This window comes from Hemitrygon akajei, chromosome 18 (genome assembly GCF_048418815.1).
Source record: "Hemitrygon akajei chromosome 18, sHemAka1.3, whole genome shotgun sequence".
In the NCBI taxonomy this organism is placed as follows: Eukaryota; Metazoa; Chordata; class Chondrichthyes; order Myliobatiformes; family Dasyatidae; genus Hemitrygon; species Hemitrygon akajei.
Genome location: NC_133141.1, coordinates 16,979,072 through 17,001,781, shown reverse-complemented (window position 1 = coordinate 17,001,781; position 22,710 = coordinate 16,979,072). Strand labels below are relative to the sequence as shown.

Sequence of the window (22,710 nt, the reverse complement as noted above, 5' to 3'; positions counted from 1 at the left end):
GCTGGACTGTTTACTGATATCTTTAACCTCTCGCTTCCCCAGTCTAAGGTATCCACCAGCTTCAATCATACCGGTGCCCAAGAAGAACAGGGTAACCTACCTCAATGACCATCTCATGAGGGGATCAGAGATGGAGAAGGTCAGTAACTTTAAATTTTTCGGTGTTATCATTTATAAGACCATAAGATATAGAAGCAGAATTAGGCCATTTGGATATTGAGTCTGCTCAGTCATTTCTCCTCTCAACCCCAATCTACTGCCTTCCCCCTGTATCCCTTCATGTCCTAACCAATCAAGAATCTATCAACTTCTGCTTTTAATATGCATAAGATTTGGCCTCCACAGCTGTGACGACAAATTCCACAGATTCATCACTCTCTGCCTAAAGAAATTCTTCCTCATCTCTGTTCTAAAAGGACGCCCCTCTATTCTGAGGCTGTGTCCTTTGGTCTGACACTCCCCCACCATAGAAAACATCCTCTCAACATCCACTCTGTCAAGGCCTTTCAACATTCAGTAGGTTTCAATGAGGTCACCCTTCATTCTTCTGAATTCCAGTGAATACAAGCCCAGAGCCATCAAACACTCTTCATATGACAAGCCGTTCAATCCTGGAATCATTCTCGTGAACCTCCTTTGAACCCTCTCCAGTTTCAGCACATCCTTTCTGAGATAAGGGGCCCAAAACTGCTCACAATACTCCAAGTGAGGCCTCACCAGTGCTTTATAAAGTCTCAACATTATGCCTTGCTTTTATATTCTAGTCCTCACATCGCATTTGCCTTCTTCACTACAGACTCAACCCATTGCGGCTCAGATTTTTTGTATTTTCTCTCCATTTAGAAAATAGTCAATCCTTTCATTTCTTCTACCAAAGTGCATGACTGTACACTTCCCGACACTGTATTCCATTTGCCATTTCTTTGCCCATTCTCTTAATCTGTCTAAGTCCTTCTGCAGCCTCTCTGCTTCCTCAACACTACCTGCCCATCCACCTAACTTCGTATTTTCTGCAAACTTTGCAACAAAGCCATCAATTCCACCATTCAAATCATTGACATTTCATGTAAAAAGAGTCTGTTCCAACACAAACCCCTGTGGAACAGTTAGTCACTAGCAGCCAACCAAAAAAGACTCCCTTTATTCCTACTCTTTGCCTCCTGCCAATCAGCCAATCCATGCTAGTACCTTTCCTGTAATACCATGGGCTATTAACTTGTTAAGCAGCTTCATGTGTGACACCTTGTTAAAGGCCTTCTGAAAATCCAAGTACACAACATGAATCAATTTGTCTATCCTGTTTGCCATTTCTTCAAAGAATTCCAACGGATTTGTCAGGCAAGATTTCCCCTTGAGGAAACCATGTTGACTACGGCGTACTTTATCATGTGTCTCCAAGTACCCCAAAACCACGTCCTTAACAATCAGCTCCAACATTTTCCCAACTTCTGAGATCAGACTAACTGGCCTATAATTTCCTTTCTTCTGTCTCTCTCCCTTCTTGAAAAATGGAGTGACACTTGCACTTTTCCATTCTTCTGGAACTATTCCAGAATCCAGTGATTCTTGAAGATGTATATTTAAAGATCACTAATGCCTCCACAATCTCTTCAGCCGCCTCTTTCAGAACCCTGGAGTGTACCCTGTCTGGTCCAGGTGACTTACCTACCCTCAGACCTTGTAGTTTCCCAAGAACCTTATCCCTAGCAATGTTAACTTCACACACTTCATAATTCCTGACACCCGGAATTTCCACCGCACTGCTAGTGTCTTTCACAGTGAAGACTGATGCAAAATATTTAATCAGTTTGTCCACCATTTCCTTGTCCCACCATTACTACCTCCCCAGCATCATTTTCCAGCAGTTCAATATCCACTCTCGCCTCTCTTTTATACTTTATGTAGCTGAAGAAACTTTTGATATCCTCTTTAATATTATTGGCTAGCTTACTTGTGTGTTCCATCTTTACATTCTTCATGACTTTTCTAGTTGCCTTCTGTTGGGTTTTAAAAGCTTCCCAATCTTCTAACTTCTCACTAATTTTTGCTCCATTATATGCCCTCTCTTTGGCTTTTATATTGGCTTTGACTTTTCTTGTCATCTTTCCTTTACAATACTTATTCCTCTTTGGGATATATATATCCTGTGCCTTCCAAATTGCTTTCAGAAATTCCAACTATTGCTGCTCTGCCATCATCCCTGCCAGTGTTCTGGTCAACTCCTCTCTCAAGCTTCTGTAATTCCCTTTACTCCACTATAATACTGATACAACTGACTTTAGCATCTCCTACTCAAATTTTAGGGGTGAATTTGATTATCATTGCCTCACTTTCAGCACCATCTCTCTGGTTCCCATCCTCCTGCCAAATTAGTTTAAACCCACCCGAACAATCAGAGCCAACCTGCCCACAAGGATATTGGTCCCCCCTCAGGTTCATGTGTAACCTGTCTCTTTTGTACGGGTTGTACCTTCCCCAGAAGAGATCTCAATAATCCATACATCTGAACCCCTGCCCTCTGCACCAGTTCATCAGCCACACATTCACCTGCCAAATCATCCTATTCTTACCCTCACTAACATGTAGCACAGGCAGCAATCCAGTGACTGCTACCCTGGATGTCCTGTTTCTCAACTTTCCACTGAGCTCCCTAAATCTCCCTTTAGGACCTCCTTATCTTGTCTATCTATATCCTTGCTGCCAATATGTACCAAGAGTTTAGGCTGCTTACCCTCACCTTTGAGAATGTCACAGACCCGATCGGAGACATCCCTGATCCTGGCACCAGGGAGGCAACATACCATTTTGATTTATTTCAATGGATCTGTCCTAGATCCAGCACATAAGTGTCATTACAAAGAATGGCAAGGCAGTGCCTCTACTTTCTTAGAAGTTTGTAAAGATTTGGCATGCCATCTAAAACTTTGACGAACTTCTATAGTTGCACGGTGAAAAGTATACTGACTGGTTGCACCATGGCCTGGTATGGAAACACCAATACTCTTAAATGGAGAAGCCTTCAAAAGGTAGTACATACATCTCAGACCATCACAGGTAAAGCTCTCCCCACCACTGAGCACATCTACAAGGAATGTTGTCGCAGGAAAGCAGCATCTATCATCAAAGTCTGCCACCATCCAGGCCATTATCGCTTTTTGCTGCTGCCATCAAAGAGGTGATACAGGAGCCTCAGGTCAGATACTACAGCTACAGGAACATTTATTACCCTATAACTATCAGGCTCCTGAACCAGAGCGGATAATGTCACTCACCTCAACTCTGAACTGACTCCTCAGCCTATTGATTTATTTTCAAGTACTCTACAACTCATGTTCTCAGTATTACTTATTTACTTTTTTTATTATTTGCTTTATTTTTCTTCTTTTGCAATTAGTTATTTGTCTTTGTTTATGTATAGTTTTTCATAAATTCTATTGTATTTATTTTCCTGTAAACACCTGCAAATATAAATTTCAAGGTAGGATATATGGTGACATATATGTACTTTGATAACAAATTTACCTTTGACTTTTGGCCTCCCCCCCCCCGTGCATAAACACGCCACTCAGTATTACTCCATAAGTAGAGACCTATCGCATTATTACCCCTGAACCACAGTGGATGACTTCACTCACTCCAACACTGAACTGATTCTACAACCTACAGTCTCGCTTTCAAGGATTCCATAATTCATGGTCTCAATATTATTTGATACTTATTTATCTATTATTCTTATTTTGTTCTTCTTTTATATTTGCTCAACTTGTCTTTTGCACACTGGTTGTTTGTTGTCTTTGTTTGTGAGTAGTTCTTCATCAATTCTATTGTTTTCTTTGTATTGACTGTGAATGACTGCCAGAAAACAAATCTTCAGGCAGTATATGGTGATGTATATGTACTTTGAACTTTGACTTCCTGTGTATTTTCTCTTCTGTCTGGGACTCATTAACTTCTGCCAATCGTTTCTCCTTACATATTTGTAGAAGCTTTGACCAGAAGCTGCATTACTGTAGAGGGTTTCACTCAATTGGACCATACTACATCATCTGAGAGGTTTCTGCAGTAAAACACTCATCACAAGTCATCCAGATAATGTTCTGCATGAAATGTCCTCAATGCTTCACAGGAGAGAGGAAATAGTGAATCCTGTCAGAGAGTGCCCTGAGCACACTGCCAAAATCATATGGCAGAATGCCATATCATTAGAATTCACAAATAAGCATTAAGGTCTTACTTAGATAATGGTGAGAAAGCCACTCCCCATTTTCCACAACTCCCTATTATACACTGCCTTTAAGGTGGCACCAATGAGAGTGACACCATCATCCATCTCCTTCTGAAATGCACATTTGCAGAGGTCTGGAAAGGGATGCAAAGGTCTTTATTGTCCCAAACAGCTGCATAACACTAAAGGACAGTAAGACAAACACCAGCTGCTGCTGCTGAAAGATTATCAACTCAGTGAAAGATGCCTTTGGGTCTGGCTGAAACCTGCTGCCTTTGCATTGCAAGGAAATGCCCTTGACTGAATGTCACAGACCATCTCATTCCCAAATACAAGATATTGCACTGAGAAATATGTTGAAATGTGTGCAGCTGCCATAGAGGGGCCAAGCAGAATACTAACAGCTTGGGGTCCTCCCATCATTGTAAATTAAGGGGCTGAAATCCTTTTGTTGATTGTATTGAAATGCCTGTAAGGGAAATAATGTCCTATTAAATAGTGTCAAATTAACATTGCATGTAAGTAGAGAAAACATCCTAAATGCCTTGTGCTGGACATAAAAAATATGTTGCACTATGAATGATAAATATTTCATTTATTGTATTATACATCTATAAATGTTATGAGCAAAAATATATTTTTGAGAAAAAGCAGGTGCAAGAATGGAGCTAATTTGAAATTCAATGTACAGTATTTCTATTGAGCACTATCGTCCATCCTCTGAAGCAACTTAGTGTGATGTATCTTAGCGAAAGCACCGACAGAGATTGTCTGCTGCATTTCCTTCGTTCACAATCCTATTTCTTTCTCATACAGCTCTTAACCAATTTGTAGGGCACGAATTTTTTTGCCCAAAAGCCGCACTGTGATACTCCAATGGAGTTTCAAGGCATCTCTTATGATCCCAACATGCAAGGAATAAGATACAATAAAACAAAACTTCATATATATGCCACGATGTATACTTGTACAGTGGACTAACGATAAGCTGTACATAAGTATCAAATAATCTTCACGGGAAATAGATCTTCAGGATTCTTAGATACAATCCAAAAAGGTTACTTTAATAATTGACGGTTAGTTGTTTCCTTCATCTATATAATTTTATAGTTCGAGGTTTTCGAGATTCCGTCTTTAAATCTTTACAATGGTTCTGGGATCCGAAATCTCAGATTCAGAATCGATGTTGCTACCACTGAACCAAAAGGCTAATACACAACGGTGCCTTATTAACTCAACAATAAAGTCTACTCTTTGTTAAAGGAAGACAAGGAAAGCGCGCAGTTTTTCATCCCATACCTCCATTTTTATGTAACCTACACTAAAATCTCGCAGCGTTGTGGATTTAGAAACATTTTCAATTTAGCAAGTTTTGTTCTGCAGCAAATACAGACGTAAAATTACAATGATTTAGAGCGAGAATTTAATTGCAAATAGACGGCGAAGTGTCAGTTCTTTTTGACATTCTTTAAAAATGAGTCAGAATACGTGATAGGGGTGTGAAGTAAATTCTGCAACAACTGCGGGCTCGGTCAAATTGCTTTTCTCATAGCTCGCATTCTGCAGTTTCGCTCATCCACGCCCATAATGCAGATAACTGCAGAGAGGGATTTCATTATTTAATATGTTCATACATTAAATCTACCTGTGGCACTTAAGCTTATTTTCCCTTTCATCCTTCAGCAAAGAAGTGATTCTCTTAACTACCTGAATTAGTAACTGATTAGTATCTTTCCTCAAGTTTTCATCCCTGAATCAACATAAAGAGGTTATACAGGATTACAATTATGTTCGAAGAGCAGGACTATAATGGGAAATAAAAAAAGATTCTACTCTAAATCTCACCATTTGTTCAAACGATACGCAAAGGAAGTACTCGCCCCCTTTTCTAGCACATTCTGCAGCAGATTTTTTTTTCCGCGCGGCACCTCCTTAGCGGGATTCGAACCGTTAAAAGCTGACGTGTTTCAGAATAGGGACACTTACCCAATCAAACTTTAGCTTACATCATCTCCCGCCTCGCATCTTCCTCGTAGCTAATAGCAAGAAAGAATCGCGCGTGGGCCCGCCTCCTCGAATATAAAAGTGACATAGCCGCCGCTAGCTCTCTCATTCGGTTACTTATATCGACTCGTTACTGTCGAGCAAAGTAACAAGTCACTTTTTTTTTGTAGGTTCATCTTCATAGCTAATATAATTTGAAAAATATGGTAAGTATTGCTTAAAATCTACTTTAGTTAAGACTAGATTTGTAGTCATACTACTGAAGTAATAATATTTGATTATCCAAATTCGATTATCAACATTGCACTAAATTTGGGGTTGAAATTTACCTACCTTGTATAAAAATATGATTGTAGTATTAAGTTTTAGCTGAAATTGATTATTATAATTGTTAAAAAACCTCTTACGCCAGCTATTTCGTTTCTTAATTCTTAAGACAATAATCTTGCCAAAATGCAGATGTGTTCTTTGTTTGCAATTATATCCTCGTGTGAAGTCTCCTTGGCCTCCCGCGTGGTATTACCGTATGTAATACCATGCAGGTAGCAGACATTGTGATGCTGGTTGGGAGGGTAGGAACACTCCCTTTTGAAAGGAAGCTAAACCCCTCTGGAAGTGAGTTTTTCCCCCCCTCAAATCTGGGCGGGATTCGCCAGCCGTACGTGTTTAGAACGCGCCAGAAACCTTACCAACGTTTACTTGCCTGAGCAAAAGCGCGGGAGTGGGTGACTATGTCGTGTAAAACCCCTCTTCGTCTGAAGTACCAAGTAGTTAGGAGGATGATGGCTGGACGTGATCGGAATTGTTTTCCACAGTCCGAATCCCCCTTTTGAAATCATCCCGCGTGTATGATTGCTGTTTATCGCCGTGGCGTGGTTAAATTTTGCTCTACCCTGGCGGCACAGTTCTCAATCGGCTTCAGCCGCACTGTTTCGCTCAGCACTATGGTGACTGTTGCATTTCCACCTAGCAAGTGTTTGCAGGAATCTTTTTTCTAGTTAGAAAAGACTAGCGGCAAAGAGCCTGGGTGTAAAATGGCGGATACCTCTGGCATATTGTTGCCGCATTGCGCAAAGGACTCTGGGCAAGGCAGTCTTTTCAGACACGAGTGCGTCGTTGGGAGGCGCTGTTGAACTACACCTCCCACCGTCCTTTGTTTCGACGCGTTTATTCCTGCGAGCGCGTGCATCGCCTTGCCCGTTCGTTAGTAAGGATGCGCTTATCCCAGTTTAAAATCACAGGGCGAAGAATTAGTTTTGATTTTCGGAATATGCAGATACTTTGTTTTTATTTTGAATTAAATGTTTGAATTTTACATTTTCCAAATTGGGCTGCTGAAATTGCAGCAAACGATTGTTTCCAGTCATGCACCGCTTGCAGCAGCTTAAATTGTTTATTGTTTGCTTTCCGTTTTTGTCCACAGCGTGAGTGTATCAGTATCCACGTTGGCCAGGCTGGTGTCCAGATTGGCAATGCCTGCTGGGAGCTGTACTGCTTGGAACATGGCATCCAGCCTGATGGCCAAATGCCCAGTGACAAGACCATTGGAGGTGGAGATGATTCCTTCAACACATTCTTCAGTGAGACAGGAGCAGGAAAGCATGTTCCCCGAGCTGTGTTTGTAGACCTGGAACCAACTGTGATAGGTAGGTGCCGCTTGCTTATTCCATCATTCCTATTCATTTAATAATAATAATGCGTGACTGAGATTGAAAAAAACCTTGCTTCCTCTGCAGATGAGGTTCGTACTGGTACTTACCGCCAGCTCTTCCATCCTGAGCAACTCATTACTGGGAAGGAAGATGCAGCCAATAACTATGCCCGTGGCCATTACACAATTGGCAAGGAGATCATTGACCTGGTTCTGGACAGAATCCGCAAATTGGTAGGTATTTGTGCTGATGTCTGGAAATGTGCTTGTGCTGGAGTGTATTTGGATGCAGATGACTAAATGTGCCCTTGTCTTCCACAGGCTGACCAATGCACAGGTCTCCAGGGCTTCCTGGTCTTCCACAGCTTCGGTGGTGGCACTGGCTCTGGCTTTACATCCTTGCTGATGGAGCGCCTGTCAGTTGACTATGGCAAGAAATCCAAGCTTGAATTCTCCATCTACCCAGCTCCCCAAGTGTCTACAGCAGTAGTAGAGCCCTACAATTCCATCCTAACCACCCACACCACCCTGGAGCACTCAGATTGTGCTTTCATGGTTGACAATGAAGCCATCTATGACATCTGCCGCAGAAACCTTGACATTGAGCGACCCACTTACACCAATCTGAACCGCCTCATTAGCCAGATAGTGTCCTCCATCACTGCCTCCCTCCGCTTTGATGGTGCCCTGAATGTTGATCTGACAGAGTTCCAGACCAACTTGGTGCCATATCCCCGTATCCACTTCCCATTGGCCACCTATGCCCCAGTTATTTCTGCTGAGAAAGCCTACCATGAGCAGCTTTCAGTATCTGAGATCACCAATGCTTGCTTTGAGCCAGCTAACCAGATGGTCAAATGTGACCCTCGCCATGGCAAGTACATGGCCTGCTGCCTCCTTTATCGTGGTGATGTTGTGCCAAAAGATGTCAATGCAGCCATTGCTACTATCAAAACCAAACGTAGCATCCAGTTTGTGGATTGGTGTCCAACTGGTTTCAAGGTTGGCATCAACTACCAGCCTCCCACTGTGGTCCCTGGAGGTGACCTGGCTAAAGTACAGCGAGCCGTGTGCATGCTGAGCAACACCACAGCTATTGCTGAAGCCTGGGCTCGCCTGGACCACAAGTTTGATCTGATGTATGCCAAGCGTGCCTTTGTTCATTGGTATGTTGGTGAGGGTATGGAGGAAGGAGAATTCTCAGAAGCTCGTGAAGATATGGCTGCTCTGGAGAAGGATTATGAAGAAGTGGGTGTTGATTCAGTGGAAGGAGAAGGGGAAGAGGAAGGGGAAGAATATTAACTTCACATTACTGTCAATTCACAAAAGCATGTTCTTAAGCTCTGGGCTTGGTTCATTCCAGTGTTTGGCTATTGAGTGATGTTACACAACCAGGTTGTTAGAAATGGTGCCATCTTGGTACTATACTGTAGAATACAGTGCCTTAAAAGTATTCGACTCCCAATCCTTTATTCACATTGAGTTTTACCACCAAGGATTTTTATCAATTTTACTAAGAATTATTTATGAATTGCATTCCTTTCACAGAGCCCAGAAAATCATGAAGTGAAAAGCTACAAATTCAAAAATGTTAGCTGTTCAAAAGTAGTTATCTGATTTGCTCAGTACTTAGCTGAACCAGCTCACAGCCAGTAGTCTTTGGGTAAGTCTCCATTAGCTTTGCACAATGTGATGGGGCAAGATTTACCCCTTTGCAAAATTGCACAAGGTGTGCCAGCTTAGTTGAGAAGTGTCAGTAGTTAGCAATCTTGTTCTTGCTAGAGGGTTCAGGTCAGGACTGAGTGGGTTACTGAATGATGGATTTTCTTCATTTGATCTCAGAATCAGGTTTGTAAACTTGGCATCAGTTCCGTGTAATACATAGTATAGAAGAAATAAAATATGAATAAGTGAATCAATTAAAGTGTATGTATAATTAATAGATTAAAAATCATGCAAAACAAATATACATTTTAAAATAAGGTAGTGTTCATGGGTTCAATGTGCATATAGGAATCAGATGGTAGAGGGGAAGAAGCTGTTTCTGAATCACTGAGTGTGTGCCTTTATGCTCCTGTATCTCCTACCTGATGGTAACAGTGAGAAAGACATGCCCTGGGTGCTGGGGGTCCTTAATAATGGATATTGCCTTTCTGAGACATCGCTCCTTGAAGATGACCTGGGTACTTTGTAGGCTAGTGACCCAGATGGAGCAGACTAAACTTATGACCCTGTGCAATAGCCCTAGACTCGCATATCAGAATCCTTTATTATCACTAAGTATGAGGACATGTACGGGGAATTTGATGCCGGTTTCCCTGAGCGCTTTGTACAGAATTAAAAGCAGACGAAAACAATAGTGCAAATAATCATAAACTATATACAATGAGGTCCACCTCATTGAATGTACAGGTGGACTTGATTTATAATAGACTAAAATTCAAGTGTTCATAAGACTGATGGCATACAGAAAGAAACTGTTCTTGTACCTATTTGTCCTGGCCTACAGTGATCTAAAGCGCCTACCAGAAGGAAGGAGTTGGAACAGGTGATGTCCAGGGTGTGATGGGTCTACAATAATGCTGCTTGCTCGCTTCCTGACTCTAGATGCATACAAGTCCTGGATCGAGGGCAGCTTCACACCAATAATCCTTTCTGCAGCCCTGACGGTTCTTTGGAGTCTATTCCTGTCTTGTTTGGTAGCTGATCCAAACCAGACAGTGATGGACGAACAGAGAACAGACTGGATTATTCCTGAATAGAATTGAATCAGCAGCTCCTGAGGCAGGTGGTACTTACTGAGTTGATGTAGGAAGTACAACCTCTGCTGAGCAAGAGTGTCCATGTTGGGTGTCCACTTCAGGTCCTGGGAGATTATGACGCCCAGAAATCTGAAGGTCTCCACAGCAGACACAATACTGTTGAGTATAGTGAGTGGGGAGAGTATTGGAGGGCTCCTTCTGAAGTCCACTGTCATCTCCACAGTCTTGAGCGTATTTAGCTAACCGATGGATCCTGTGAGGGGCAGTCATTAGTGTAAAGGGAGAAGAGCAGTGGGGAGAGCACACTTCCCTGGGGGGCACTGGGTGCTGGAGATGATGCTCCCCAGGCTCACTTGCTGCACCCTGTCAGTCAGGAGGCTTGTGATCCACTGACAAATGGAGGGGGAGACAGTAAGCTGGGTGAGTTTGGAGTGGAGGATTTCTGGGATGATGGTGTTACACTGAGCTGAAGTCAACAAACAGGACCCTCACAGAAGTTCCTGGGTTGTCGGTGTTGTAGAATGTAATGTAGTACCATGTTGACAGCATCATCCACTGACCTATTTACCCGATAAGCAAACTGCAGGGGGGCCTATGATGTCCTTCAGGTGAGCCAACACTAGTCTTTCAAAGGACTTTATGACCACAGATGTCAAAGCAACAGGCCTGTAGTCATTTAGTCCCTTAATAGTAGGTTTCAGAATGCTCTCATGGTACATGTTATATAAGTTTTTGTCATACCAAATCTCCAGACTCCTAATGAAGTATAGTCGCTGTCTTGCCTTTATCATCAGGTGCCATGCCCCAGTTTGAGCTTAGACTGCCATGGCCCCCACTCTCCTGTTTTGGGTCAAGTGGATCTATTCATTTCCCAGTTCTCTGGCTGCTGTCTCCGTCATTGGTCTTTGCCTTCCTCTTGCTTCCTTCCCTTCAATCTTTCGTGCATTCTAACACTTTCCTAATCGCATGCCCAAAGAAGTTGCATTGCCTTTTCATGATATTGTACATTTTCTTTGTGCTTGCTCTGTTCATGACATCCTTGTTAGATATTCATTATCCATGATAGTCTATGCATCCTCAAACCACATCCCTGCTGCTTCAATTTGTTTGTTACTAGATATTTGTCAGTTACTAGATATTGTCCAACATGCTGAGCCATATAACATACATAACTGTATATAATATAACATAACTGGATAAATGTAACATTTCAGTACTGAGGCAGGTTGTCATGTCTAGTTTAGTGTTGGTTAGTATACTCTTCATTCTTGTAAAGGTCTCTTTTGCTATCCCTATTCTTTTGATACCTGCCATTTGATGTTACCCAGCTTCCCAAGTAGCAAAAGTTCTGTACTTGTCTTCCCTGTTTGTTCTCAGCTTGCAGATAGGATTCTCCTTTTGGATATCACCATACATAGTCTTTTTGCAATTGATACACCCATTCTTGCACTTCCTTCAACTATATCAATTAAGTTTTGTAGTTTGTCCTCTGTACTTACAATTAAGTGTCATCTGCATATCAAAATTGATGTTCTCACTGCCAACTTTGATTCCCAAGATGTCTTTTTTTGTAATATTGCTTCACTGTCACATTAAACAAATCAGGGGAGAAAACACACCCTTGTCTAATGCCTCTCAATTTTTTGTAAACTGACTTGCTTTTCCCTCTATTACAGCAGCAGTTTGTTCCCAGTACAGATTTCTGATTAGGTGAAGGTCTTTCAAATCTAGATCTAGTTTCCTGTAATTCAAATAACTTACTGTACTTTATCAAATGCTTGTATCTTTTTGCAATTGAATAGCACATTTTGATAAGTACCCTTAATATCAATATCAATATCAAGTTTTTTGTACCTTTGTCTTTCACAAAACCACATTGCCTTTATAGCTGTGTTGAAGTTAGGCCATCAGAAATCTTGACTCCCAGGAATTTGAAACTGCTCAGTTCCCCAATTTCTGAACCCTCTGAGAATTGGTATGTGTTCCTTTGTCTTACAAGTGCAAGGTGATTGGTCACCACTAGTTGGTATATTTTAGATTCTCCTAACAATGGTTGTATCATCAGCAAATTTTTTAGATGGTATTGGAGTTGTGCTGAGCGGCAGCCATGGATATGGAGAGTAGAACAGTGGGCATCCATGAGATCCACTGATGTTGATTGTCAGTGAGGGGATATCACCAATCCATACAGATTGTGGTCTTTCAGTTAAGAAAGCAGAGGATCCAATTGCAGAGGGAGGCTCAGGGGCCCAGGTTCTGTAACTTGTCTATCAGGATTGTAGGAATAATGGTGTTAACAGCATCCAGAAGTAGGTGGTTGAGAGTCATTGAGATTGCATCTGCCTTTTGTCCTATTGTGGCGATAAGGAAATTGCAGTGGGTCCAGGTCCTTCCTGAGGCAGGAGTTCGGTCTAGTCATGACCAACCTCAAAGCATGTGACTGCTACTGTCATTAAGGCAGCTCGCATTATTCTTGAGCACTGGTATAATTGTTGCTGCCTTGAGGGGAGGGGGACTATCGCCCATAGCAGTGATGTTGAAAATGACCTTGAATACTCCACCTGTTGGTTAGTATGAGGTAAGGCTCTTTAAAGAAGCTGTCCCCTTTCAGAAGGACAAAGACCCAAAGTACACTGCCAGATGAACTTCCTAGTTTAAGCTTGCTGGCAGGGGCAAACTGATTTGCTCAAATCCTATTTCAATTTTGATTTGGAAAATGACTAAAATGTGAAATAGTTGGGGGGGGGCTGAATACTTTCTCAAGGCACTGTATGTAATGATCTTTATGGTTGTCTTTGATCTGTGATCATGTTTGCTTGTGTCTATGCATAACCATGTCTGATGCAATAAAGGAGCTTAAAAGAACTACCCAATTGATGTCTTGCTGTGTTTCTCACTGATTTTTGCCTTATTGTAGTTTTGGGTAGAAGTGAGATCTCAAATTTACTCTAGGTATTATGCATCAGTGATGTATAACTAATTGAATTTGGGCTGGGTAGACAGGGCATCATTATTTTTTTACTTGAAAGTAAACCTTTTGCTCCTGGACTATGATCATTTATAGTCCAAACTGATTTTAATATTCCTACTCTTCACCCACCTGGCATGTTTTCAGATATTACTAAGTGCAATGGCTTGATTTATAATTGATTATTTAAACCATTTGAGGACAAACTGGAAGTTCACCCATAATATGAACACTATGCCTAGATTTAATTTGGCAGGGGGAGTGGAGAAAGAAATGAACTTGTCTGCTGTAGGGGGGTGGGAGGAAGAGAAAATAAGATACTTGAGGATTCATGCAATAATAGGCAATAGAAGAGGTTACACTGCAACTATACATCTAGAAACAGCTGTTGACACATTCTCACACTGTACAGTAGAAGCTACAGCACAGAAATGGGGCCCTTCAGCCCATCTAATCTGCCTTGTTCCCACCCTGCTGCACTTGAACCATAGACCTCCATACTATCAAAACTCACAGTAATGCAATGAGGTCATTGAAACATACAGAACTCATACAAGACTAATAGATGGTAAATCTTTAAAACTGAATTGTGGATGCCCTGTTGCTGAAGATCAAGAAAAAACCTTAATTTTGATGGAAACAGTGACATATTAGATATGATCTAACTGAAAGGTAGAGAACACAAGTGAGGTGCAAATGGTTGCCCACTAATTCTACTAAAGAATAAAAATTAAAATCAACTTTATTTTTCTCATGTACATCAAAATAGTGAACCTATGTATTTATGGACAATAAGTTTCCCTTTTAAAAATAATTTTTATATAAACATTGATCTACATTCCCATGGACTATGGGTATCCAGCATGAAATGGCAATTTTTATTCAAACTAATGAATGTAAAAAGGCAGCTGAATTTTTTAAATGTTACACAGGTAAATGATATTATTGCAGGTTCAGTTGTGATAATTCACATGCTGGATCTAGTTAACCTGCCGTTGATATCTTTGCAACAGTGTACCTTTCATATTGAACTTTGCAATCTAAATCATATTAATTAAATGAGCAAAAGAACATAAAGTTGGAATAAGAAAACTGCATTTGATGGGAACATGGTCATGAGATCAAGCTGCACTGGGTATTGCAAAAATGCTGAATAACTCTTATTGGGGATTTTTGTTAGAGAATTATGAACTTTGAGAGCACCCAAATCCATCATCAACGGTCCCAAACCCAGCTGCAAAAGGAGAAAGGTTGGGCATAAGACTAGCAACCCATCAGAACCCATGCCAACAGAAGCTCCAAAGACCTCATCCCTGGGAGAGGAAGGATCTTCAAAAATGGGCTATACCTAGGGACTCTGGTGAGCTGCTGTTGGTTGCCTATGCCCCAAGTAGGGGTGATGCTTTAAGAAAAGCGCACTTGGTAGAGTAATATTTTTTCCAGTTTTCTTCCTCCCTCTCAGGTGCTTTTGCCATTATTCAGATTTTCTACAAGCCCAGTGCAATCAGATCTCTTGACCAATCACTGAGCCTGACCCTTGGTTAAGTATCAAAAGGGAATTACGCTGTGAAAGGAATCAGTCAAATTTCATCCAGGTTTCACTCCATGGAGTAAATGCATGTCTACACTCTGCAGCTGGGATCACTGGATTAATGATCACCAACTTATTGTGTCCTCAGGAGCACTGCTACCCATTTTCAGATTTACTCATTTAGTATAAACTTGGTGATCATCAGTGATGAAACTATCAGTGAAATGTTGTGATAAGTATTTTTGTTTTTGCATTAGCAACACAATTTGATCCAAATAAACAAACCTAAGTCTAGCATTAAGTTAGTCCCCACAACTCTTTTTACTTAGTTTTACAATTCAGGTTCTTTACTTGTACAGGCACTGTACAGTATACAGCCATTTGCAGAATAAGCAGCAATCTGGTGGAGGAACTCAATATGTCAAGCAGAATTTGGAGGAAAAGGAACTTTTCAGTTTGAAACATTCATTTCCCCCCCCCCCCCCACCGCAACAGAAGCTGCCAGACCCACTAACTTTCTCCAGCTGATGGTTTGTTGCTCCACTTTCGACCATCTGCAGTGTCTAATGTCTGTACTTGTTTGATAAGTTATGACAACTAATTTAGCCAGTGTGGCTCAACACAAGTCTGTTCATTTCAGTCTGGTGATACAATTTTAAAGTGTTGCCTTAGTTCAGGTTGCAGTTCCACTGCCTTGTGGGGTTCTGCATTTCTGGCTGCCATGAGTCATGCCAGTTTCCTGCTGAGTTCCTAGTCTTAATTCAAGTACTTTTTAAATGCAATGAGTATTTCAAAATTCAGCAAACCTTCCTGGCCCTATGTAGCAAATCCCTCCGACCAAAAAAGTTGGGGGGGGTGAAGAGTCCTTGGCTTCCCTACAATTAGAATCCACCACCACTTCCCTCTCTGCTCAGCGAAGTTGGTGTTCCCATTCACCCAGTCTAAGCCTTATAATTTTGTACACTTCCATAAGTCAACCATTGGCCAATGTTCCAGAGAAAACAATGCCAGGCTACCCAATCTTTCCTCATAGCCATAATTCTTCAGCCCTGGCAAGTTCCTCATAAATCCCCCATGCACAGTAACACTAATGTGTTTAAAGTACAGGCATTTATGACAATCAAAACCCAAATTTAAGAAAATAATAAATCAATATTTTATGGTTTTATCAAACCTGTCCACAACATAAATTATTGATATTAAAAATACTTAAATGTCATATTTAAATTCAGGACCTCTTTTCTGGATCTTCTAAGCAACCTTGTGTGGTGGTCAAATGGTTGACATATCTTTGGTGAGGACTTTATTATAGCAATTACAGTGCCGATAAAAAGTATTCAACCACACCCCCTCCCAGAAGATTTTATGTTTTATTGTTTAACATCATTGAATCGTGGTGGATTTAATTTGTCTTTTTTGACACTGATCAACAGTCAAAGTGAAAACAGATGTCTATAAAGTGATCTAAATTAATTACAAATATAAAACACAAAATACTTGATTGCATAAGTATTTACCACACCCCCCCCCCCCTTTAAAATGACACACCAAAGTCATATAATTGGTTAAGTGGAGATCTGGTTTTGGAGACCTGGGTTCAGTCAATGTGTTTCGGTTGACTGTAGTAAAAATACACCTGTATCTGGAAGGTCCAACTGCTGACGGATCAGTATCCTGGCAAAAAATTACACCATGAAGATGAAAGAACGCTCCAAGCAACTCTGTGAAAAGGTTATTTAAAATAACAAGTCAGGAGATGGATATAAGAAATTTTCCAAGTCACTGAATATCCCTTGTGAGTACAGTTAAGTCAATCATCAAGAAACAGAAAGAATATGGCACAGCTGTAAATCTGCCCTGAGTAGGCCATCCTCAAAAACTGAGTGAGTGTGCAAGAAGGAGACTAGTGAGGGAGGCCACCAAGAGACCTATGACAACTCTGGAGGAGTTACAAGCTTCAGTGGCTGAGATGGGAGAGACTGCACATACAACAACTAACCCAGGTGCCTTGCCAGTTGCAGCTTTAATGGGAGAGTGTCAATAAGAAAGCTACTGTCGATAAAACCTCACATGAAATCTTGGCTCAAGATTGCCAGAAGGCATGTGAGAGACTTAAGTCAGCTGGAAGAAGGTTATATGGTCTGATGAAACCAAAGTTGAACTTTTTGGTCATCAGACTAAATGCTATGTTTGGCATAATCCAAGCACAGCACATCATCAAAAACACACCATCCCTACCGTGAAGCATGGTGGTGGCTGCATCATGCTGTGGGGATGCTTCACTGCAGCAGGCCCTGGAAGGCTTGTGAAGGTAGAGGGTAAAATGAATGCAGCAAAATAAAGTGAAATGTTGGAGGAAAACAATTAAAACATAGAAAACTATTCTATGTTCTATGTTCTAAAACCTGATGCAGTCTGCAAGAGAACTGCAACTTGGGAAAAGATTTGTTGTTCAGCAAGACAATGACCGCAAGCATAAAGGCAAAGCTACACAGGAATAGCTAAAGAACAACAAAGTTAATGTCCTGGAGTTGGCAAGTCAGAGTCCAGACCTCAATCCAGTTAAGAATTTGTGGCTGGTCTTGAAAAGGACTGTTCACTCATGATCCCCATGCAATTTGACAGAGCTTGAGCAGTTTTGTAAAGCAGGATGGGGAACATTGCAGTGTCCAGGTGTGCAAAGCTGATAGAACCATGGAACCATAGAACATTACAGCACAGAAACAGGCCTTTTGGCCCTTCTTGGCTGTGCCGAACCATTTTCTGCCTAGTCCCACTGACCTGCACCTGGACCATATCCCTCCAAACCCCTCTCATCCATGTACCTGTCCAAGTTTTTCTTAAATGTTAAAAGTGAGCCTGCATTTACAATTTCATCTGGCAGCTCATTCCACACTCCCACCACTCTCTGAGTGAAGAAGCCCCCCAATGTTCCCTTTAAACTTTTCCCTCTTCACCCTTAACCCATGTCCTCTGGTTTTTTCTCCCCTAGCCTCAGTGGAAAAAGTCTGCTTACATTCACTCTATCTATACCCATCATCATTTTATATACCTCTATCAAATCTCCCCTCATTCTTCTACGCTCCAGGGAATTAAAGTCCTAACCTATTCAACCTTTCTCTGTAACTCAGTTTCTCAAGTCCCGGCAACATCCTTGTAAACCTTCTCTGCACTCTTTCAACCTTATTAATATCCTTCCTGTAATTCGGTGACCACAACTGCACACAATACTCCAAATTCGGCCTCACCAATGCCTTATACGACCTCACCATTACATTTCAACTCTTATACTCAATACTTTGATTTATAAAGGCCAATGTACCAAAAGCTCTCTTTACTACCCTATCTACCTGTGACACCACTTTTAGGGAATTTTGTGTCTGTATTCCCAGATCCCTCTGTTCTACTGCACTCCTCAGTGCCCTACCATTTACCTTGTATGTTCTACCTTGGTTTGTCCTTCCAAAGTGCAATACCTCACACTTGTCTGTATTAAACTCTATCTGCCATTTTTCAGCCCATTTTACCAGCTGGTCCAAATCCCTCTGCAAGCTTTGAAAACCTTCCTCACTGTCCACTACACCTCCAATCTTTGTATCATCAGCAAATTTGCTGATCCAATTTACCACATTATCATCCAGATCATTGATATAGATGACAAATAACAATGGACCCAGCACTGATCCCTGTGGCACACCACTAGTCACAGGCCTCCACTCAGAGTAGCAATCCTCCACTACCACTCTCTGGCTTCTCCCATTGAGCCAATGTCTAATCCAATTTACTACCTCACCACGTATAGCTAGCGACTGAATCTTCCTAACTAACCTCCCATGCGGGACCTTGTCAAAGGCCTTACTGAAGTCCATATAGACAACATCCACTGCCTTCCCTTCATCCACTTTCCTGGTAACCTCCTCGAAAAACTCTAATAGATTTGTTAAGCATGATCTACCATGCACAAAGCCATGTTGACTCTCCCTGATAAGTTCGTCCATCTAAATACCTGAAGATCCTATCTCTTAGTACTCCTTCCAATAATTTACCTACTACCAATGTCAAATTTACTGGCCTATAATTTCCCGGATTACTTTTAGAGCCTTTTTTAAACAACGGAACATGAGCTATCCTCCAATCCTCCGGCACCTCACCCGTAGATACCGACATTTTAAATATATCTGCCAGGGCCCCTGCAATTTCAACACTAGTCTCCTTCAAGGTCTGTGGGAATACCCTGTCAGGTTCTGGGGGTTTATCTACTCTGATTTGCCTCAAGATAGCAAGCACCTCCTCCTCTTTCATCTATATAGGTTCCACGACCTCACGACTTGTTTGCCTTATTTCCATTGACTCCATGCCAGTTTCTTTAGTAAATACAGACGCAAAAAAAAACCTATTTAAGATATCCCCCATTTCTTTTGGTTCCATACATAGCCGACCACTCTGATCTTCAAGAGGACCAATTTTATCCCCTACTATATTTTTGCTCTTAACATACCTGTAGAAGCTCTTTGGATTATCCTTCACCTTGACCGCCAAAGCAATCTCGTGCCTTCTTTTAGCCCTCCTGATTTCCTTCTTAAGTATTTTTTTGCACTTTTAATACTCCTCAAGCACCTTATTTGCTGCCTGTTTCCTATACATGTCATAAATCTCTCTCTTCTTCTTTATAAGAGTTCCAATATCCCTCGAAAACCAAGGTTCCTTATTCTTATTCACTTTGCCTTTAGTCCTGACAGGAACATGCAAACTCTGCACTCTCAAAATTTCTCCTTTGAAGGCCTCCCACTTACCAATCACATCCTTGCCAGAGAACAACCTGTCCCAATCCATGCTTTTTAGATCCTTTCTCATTTCTTCAAATTTGGCCTTTTTCCAGTTTAGAACCTCAACCCAAGGACCAGATCTATCTTTATCCATGATCAAGTTGAAACTAATGGTGTTATGATCACTGGAACCAAAGTGTTCCCCTACATACACTTCCGTCACCTGTCCTAACTTGTTTCCTAATATAAGATCTAATAATGCATCCTCTCTAGTCAGTACCTCTATATATTGATTTAGAAAGCTTTCCTGAACACATTTTACAAACTCTAACCCATCTAGACCTTTAACAGTATGGGAGTCCCAATCAATATGTGGAAAATGAAAATCCCCTATTATCACAACTTTATGTTTCCTGCAGTTGTCTACTATTTCTCTACAGATTTGCTCCTCCAATTCTCACTGACTATTGGGTGGTCTATAATACAACCCCATTAATGTGGTTATACCTTTCATGTTTCTCAGCTCCACCCATATGGCGTCGGTAGACAAGCCCTCTAATCCGTTCTGCCTGAGCACTGTTGTAACATTTTCTCTGACTAGCAATGCCAACCACCCCCCCCCCCCCCCACCACCACCCTTCATCCCTCTGCCTCTGTCATGTCTGAAACATCAGAACCCTGGAACATTAAGCGGCCAGTCCTGCCCCTCCTGTAGCCGAGTTTCATTAATGGCTACCATGTCATAATTCCATGTGTCAATCCATGCCCTCAGCTCATCTGCCTTCCCCACCATACTCCTCACATTGAAATAGACACACCTCAGAAGATTATTACCACCACACACAAACCTTCTATTTGTGACTTTGCATGAGCTTTTAACATCATTTATTTTCACCTCCGCTCCACTATCTGCTCTGTCACTCTGGTTCCCATCCCCCTGTAAATCTAGTTTAAACCCTCCCCAATAGCACTAACAAACCTCCCTGCAAGGATATTGGTCCCCCGGTAGTTCAGGTGTAACCCGTCTCTCTTGTACAGGTCCCACCTGCCCCAGAAGAGGTCCCTATGATCCTGAAATCTGAAACCCTGCCCCCTAAACCAGTTCCCATGCCACGTGTTCATCCTCCAGAGCATCCTATTCTTACCCTCACTGGCTCGTGGCACAGGTAGCAATCCTGAGATTACCACCCTCGAGGTCCTGCTTTTTATCTTCCTACCAAGCTCTCTCTACTCACTCTTCAGGACCTCCTCACTCCTTCTTCCTACGTCATTGGTACCAATGTGTACCATGACATCTGGCTGATCACTCTCCCACTTCAGAATGCTGTGCATCCCTGACCCTGGCACCCAGGAGGCAACAAACCATCCTGGAGTTTCTGTCACGACCATAGAACCTCCTGTCTGTACCTCTAAATACTGAGTCCCCTATCACTACTGTGGATAGTGTAGAGGGCTATCCACACTCCAGCTCCTGCTCCAGTTCCCTAACGCGGTTTGTTAGGAGCTGCAGCTGTCGTTGTCAGGGACACCAGAGGTCTCCCTGACTTCCCACATCCTGCAAGAGGAGCATTCCAACATCCTGCCTGGCATTCTCTCTACTCTAAACAAACAAAACAAAACTTACCGGAACCTACCCTTGCCTCTGCCTGTTCATGCCGAAGCCTGTCGAGCCAAAGCCGTCCCACTCTGCTCCCTCTCACTCCACTGCCTGCTGTATATGATGGTCTTTTTTTAAACCTTTGGCGCTCTACATCACGTGCCTGCGCAGTCTAGCCTCTTTTCCCTGAGCAGTAAAAAAAGACTTCTCTCCGAGATGCCTTTACTCCTTCACTCTCAGCCTCTTGCTTCGATTTAAAACCTATCCACACAGACTTAAGGCTATAATTGCTGCCAAAGGTGCATCTACTAAATACTGACTTGAAGGGGTGAATACTTATGCAATCAATTATTTGTGTTTTATATTTGTAATAAATTTAGATCACTTTGTAGAGATCTGTTTTCACTTTAACACAAAAGAGTCTTTTTCAGTTGATCAGTGTCAAAAAAGCCAAATTAAATCCACTGTGATTCATTGTTGTAAAACAATAAAATGTGAAAACATTCAAGGAGGATGAATATTTTTATAGGCACTGTATGTCTATATTGTTGTTCGACTCTCCTATAATATAAATAATGCAGACAAGAGATTTTGCAGATGTTGGAAATCTTGAACAACACACAAATTACTGGAAGAACTCTGCAAGCCAGGCAGCATCTATGGAGGAAAATAAACAGTCAACATTTCAGGTTGAGACCCTTCAAGCAATTTATTTCCCTCCATAGATGCTGCCTAACTTGCTGAGTCCCTCCTCCAGCATTTTGCATGTGTTGATATTAATAATGTATGTAGTTTTAATTGATTCCAGTCACTGTGTTAAAAGGCTGTAAAGTTCTCCAAGGCCGTGGTAGGCATTAAACAACTGCAAGCCTTTCTTCACTTAGTCCAGTATGAGAAGCTGCAATAATAGTTACTTGCTACCTGTTTCTACAGATAGTCTAACACTGCTGAGGATTCCAGTATTTTTGTTGATACTTCTTTCACACCAAATGCCATTTGTCTTGATGTTTTAAAGTAAAAAAATAATGCTAGAAAAACTCATCAGGTCATGCAACTTCATGGAGAGAAACTTAGATTTGATGTTTCAGAACTGACTTTTCATCATAAAGAAACACAGCATAGAAACAGGCCCTTTGGTCCACTGAGTGCACTAACTATCAAGCAGCCATACATACTGATCCAGCATCAATCCCATTTTATTCTCTC

The 22,710-nt window shown here is 41.6% G+C and overlaps 1 protein-coding gene across 1 annotated transcript; it reads left to right on the top strand.

Annotated features, from left to right (window-relative positions):
- Positions 1-6,305: 6,305 nt before the first annotated feature.
- Positions 6,306-13,507, top strand: LOC140741151 (tubulin alpha chain). The gene is made up of 4 exons (XM_073070980.1): positions 6,306-6,435; positions 7,653-7,875; positions 7,966-8,114; positions 8,202-13,507. The coding sequence occupies exons 1-4, from the start codon at positions 6,433-6,435 to the stop codon at positions 9,180-9,182; spliced, it is 1,356 nt and encodes a 451-aa protein (XP_072927081.1). The 5' UTR covers positions 6,306-6,432; the 3' UTR covers positions 9,183-13,507.
- The last annotated feature ends 9,203 nt before the right edge of the window (positions 13,508-22,710 follow it).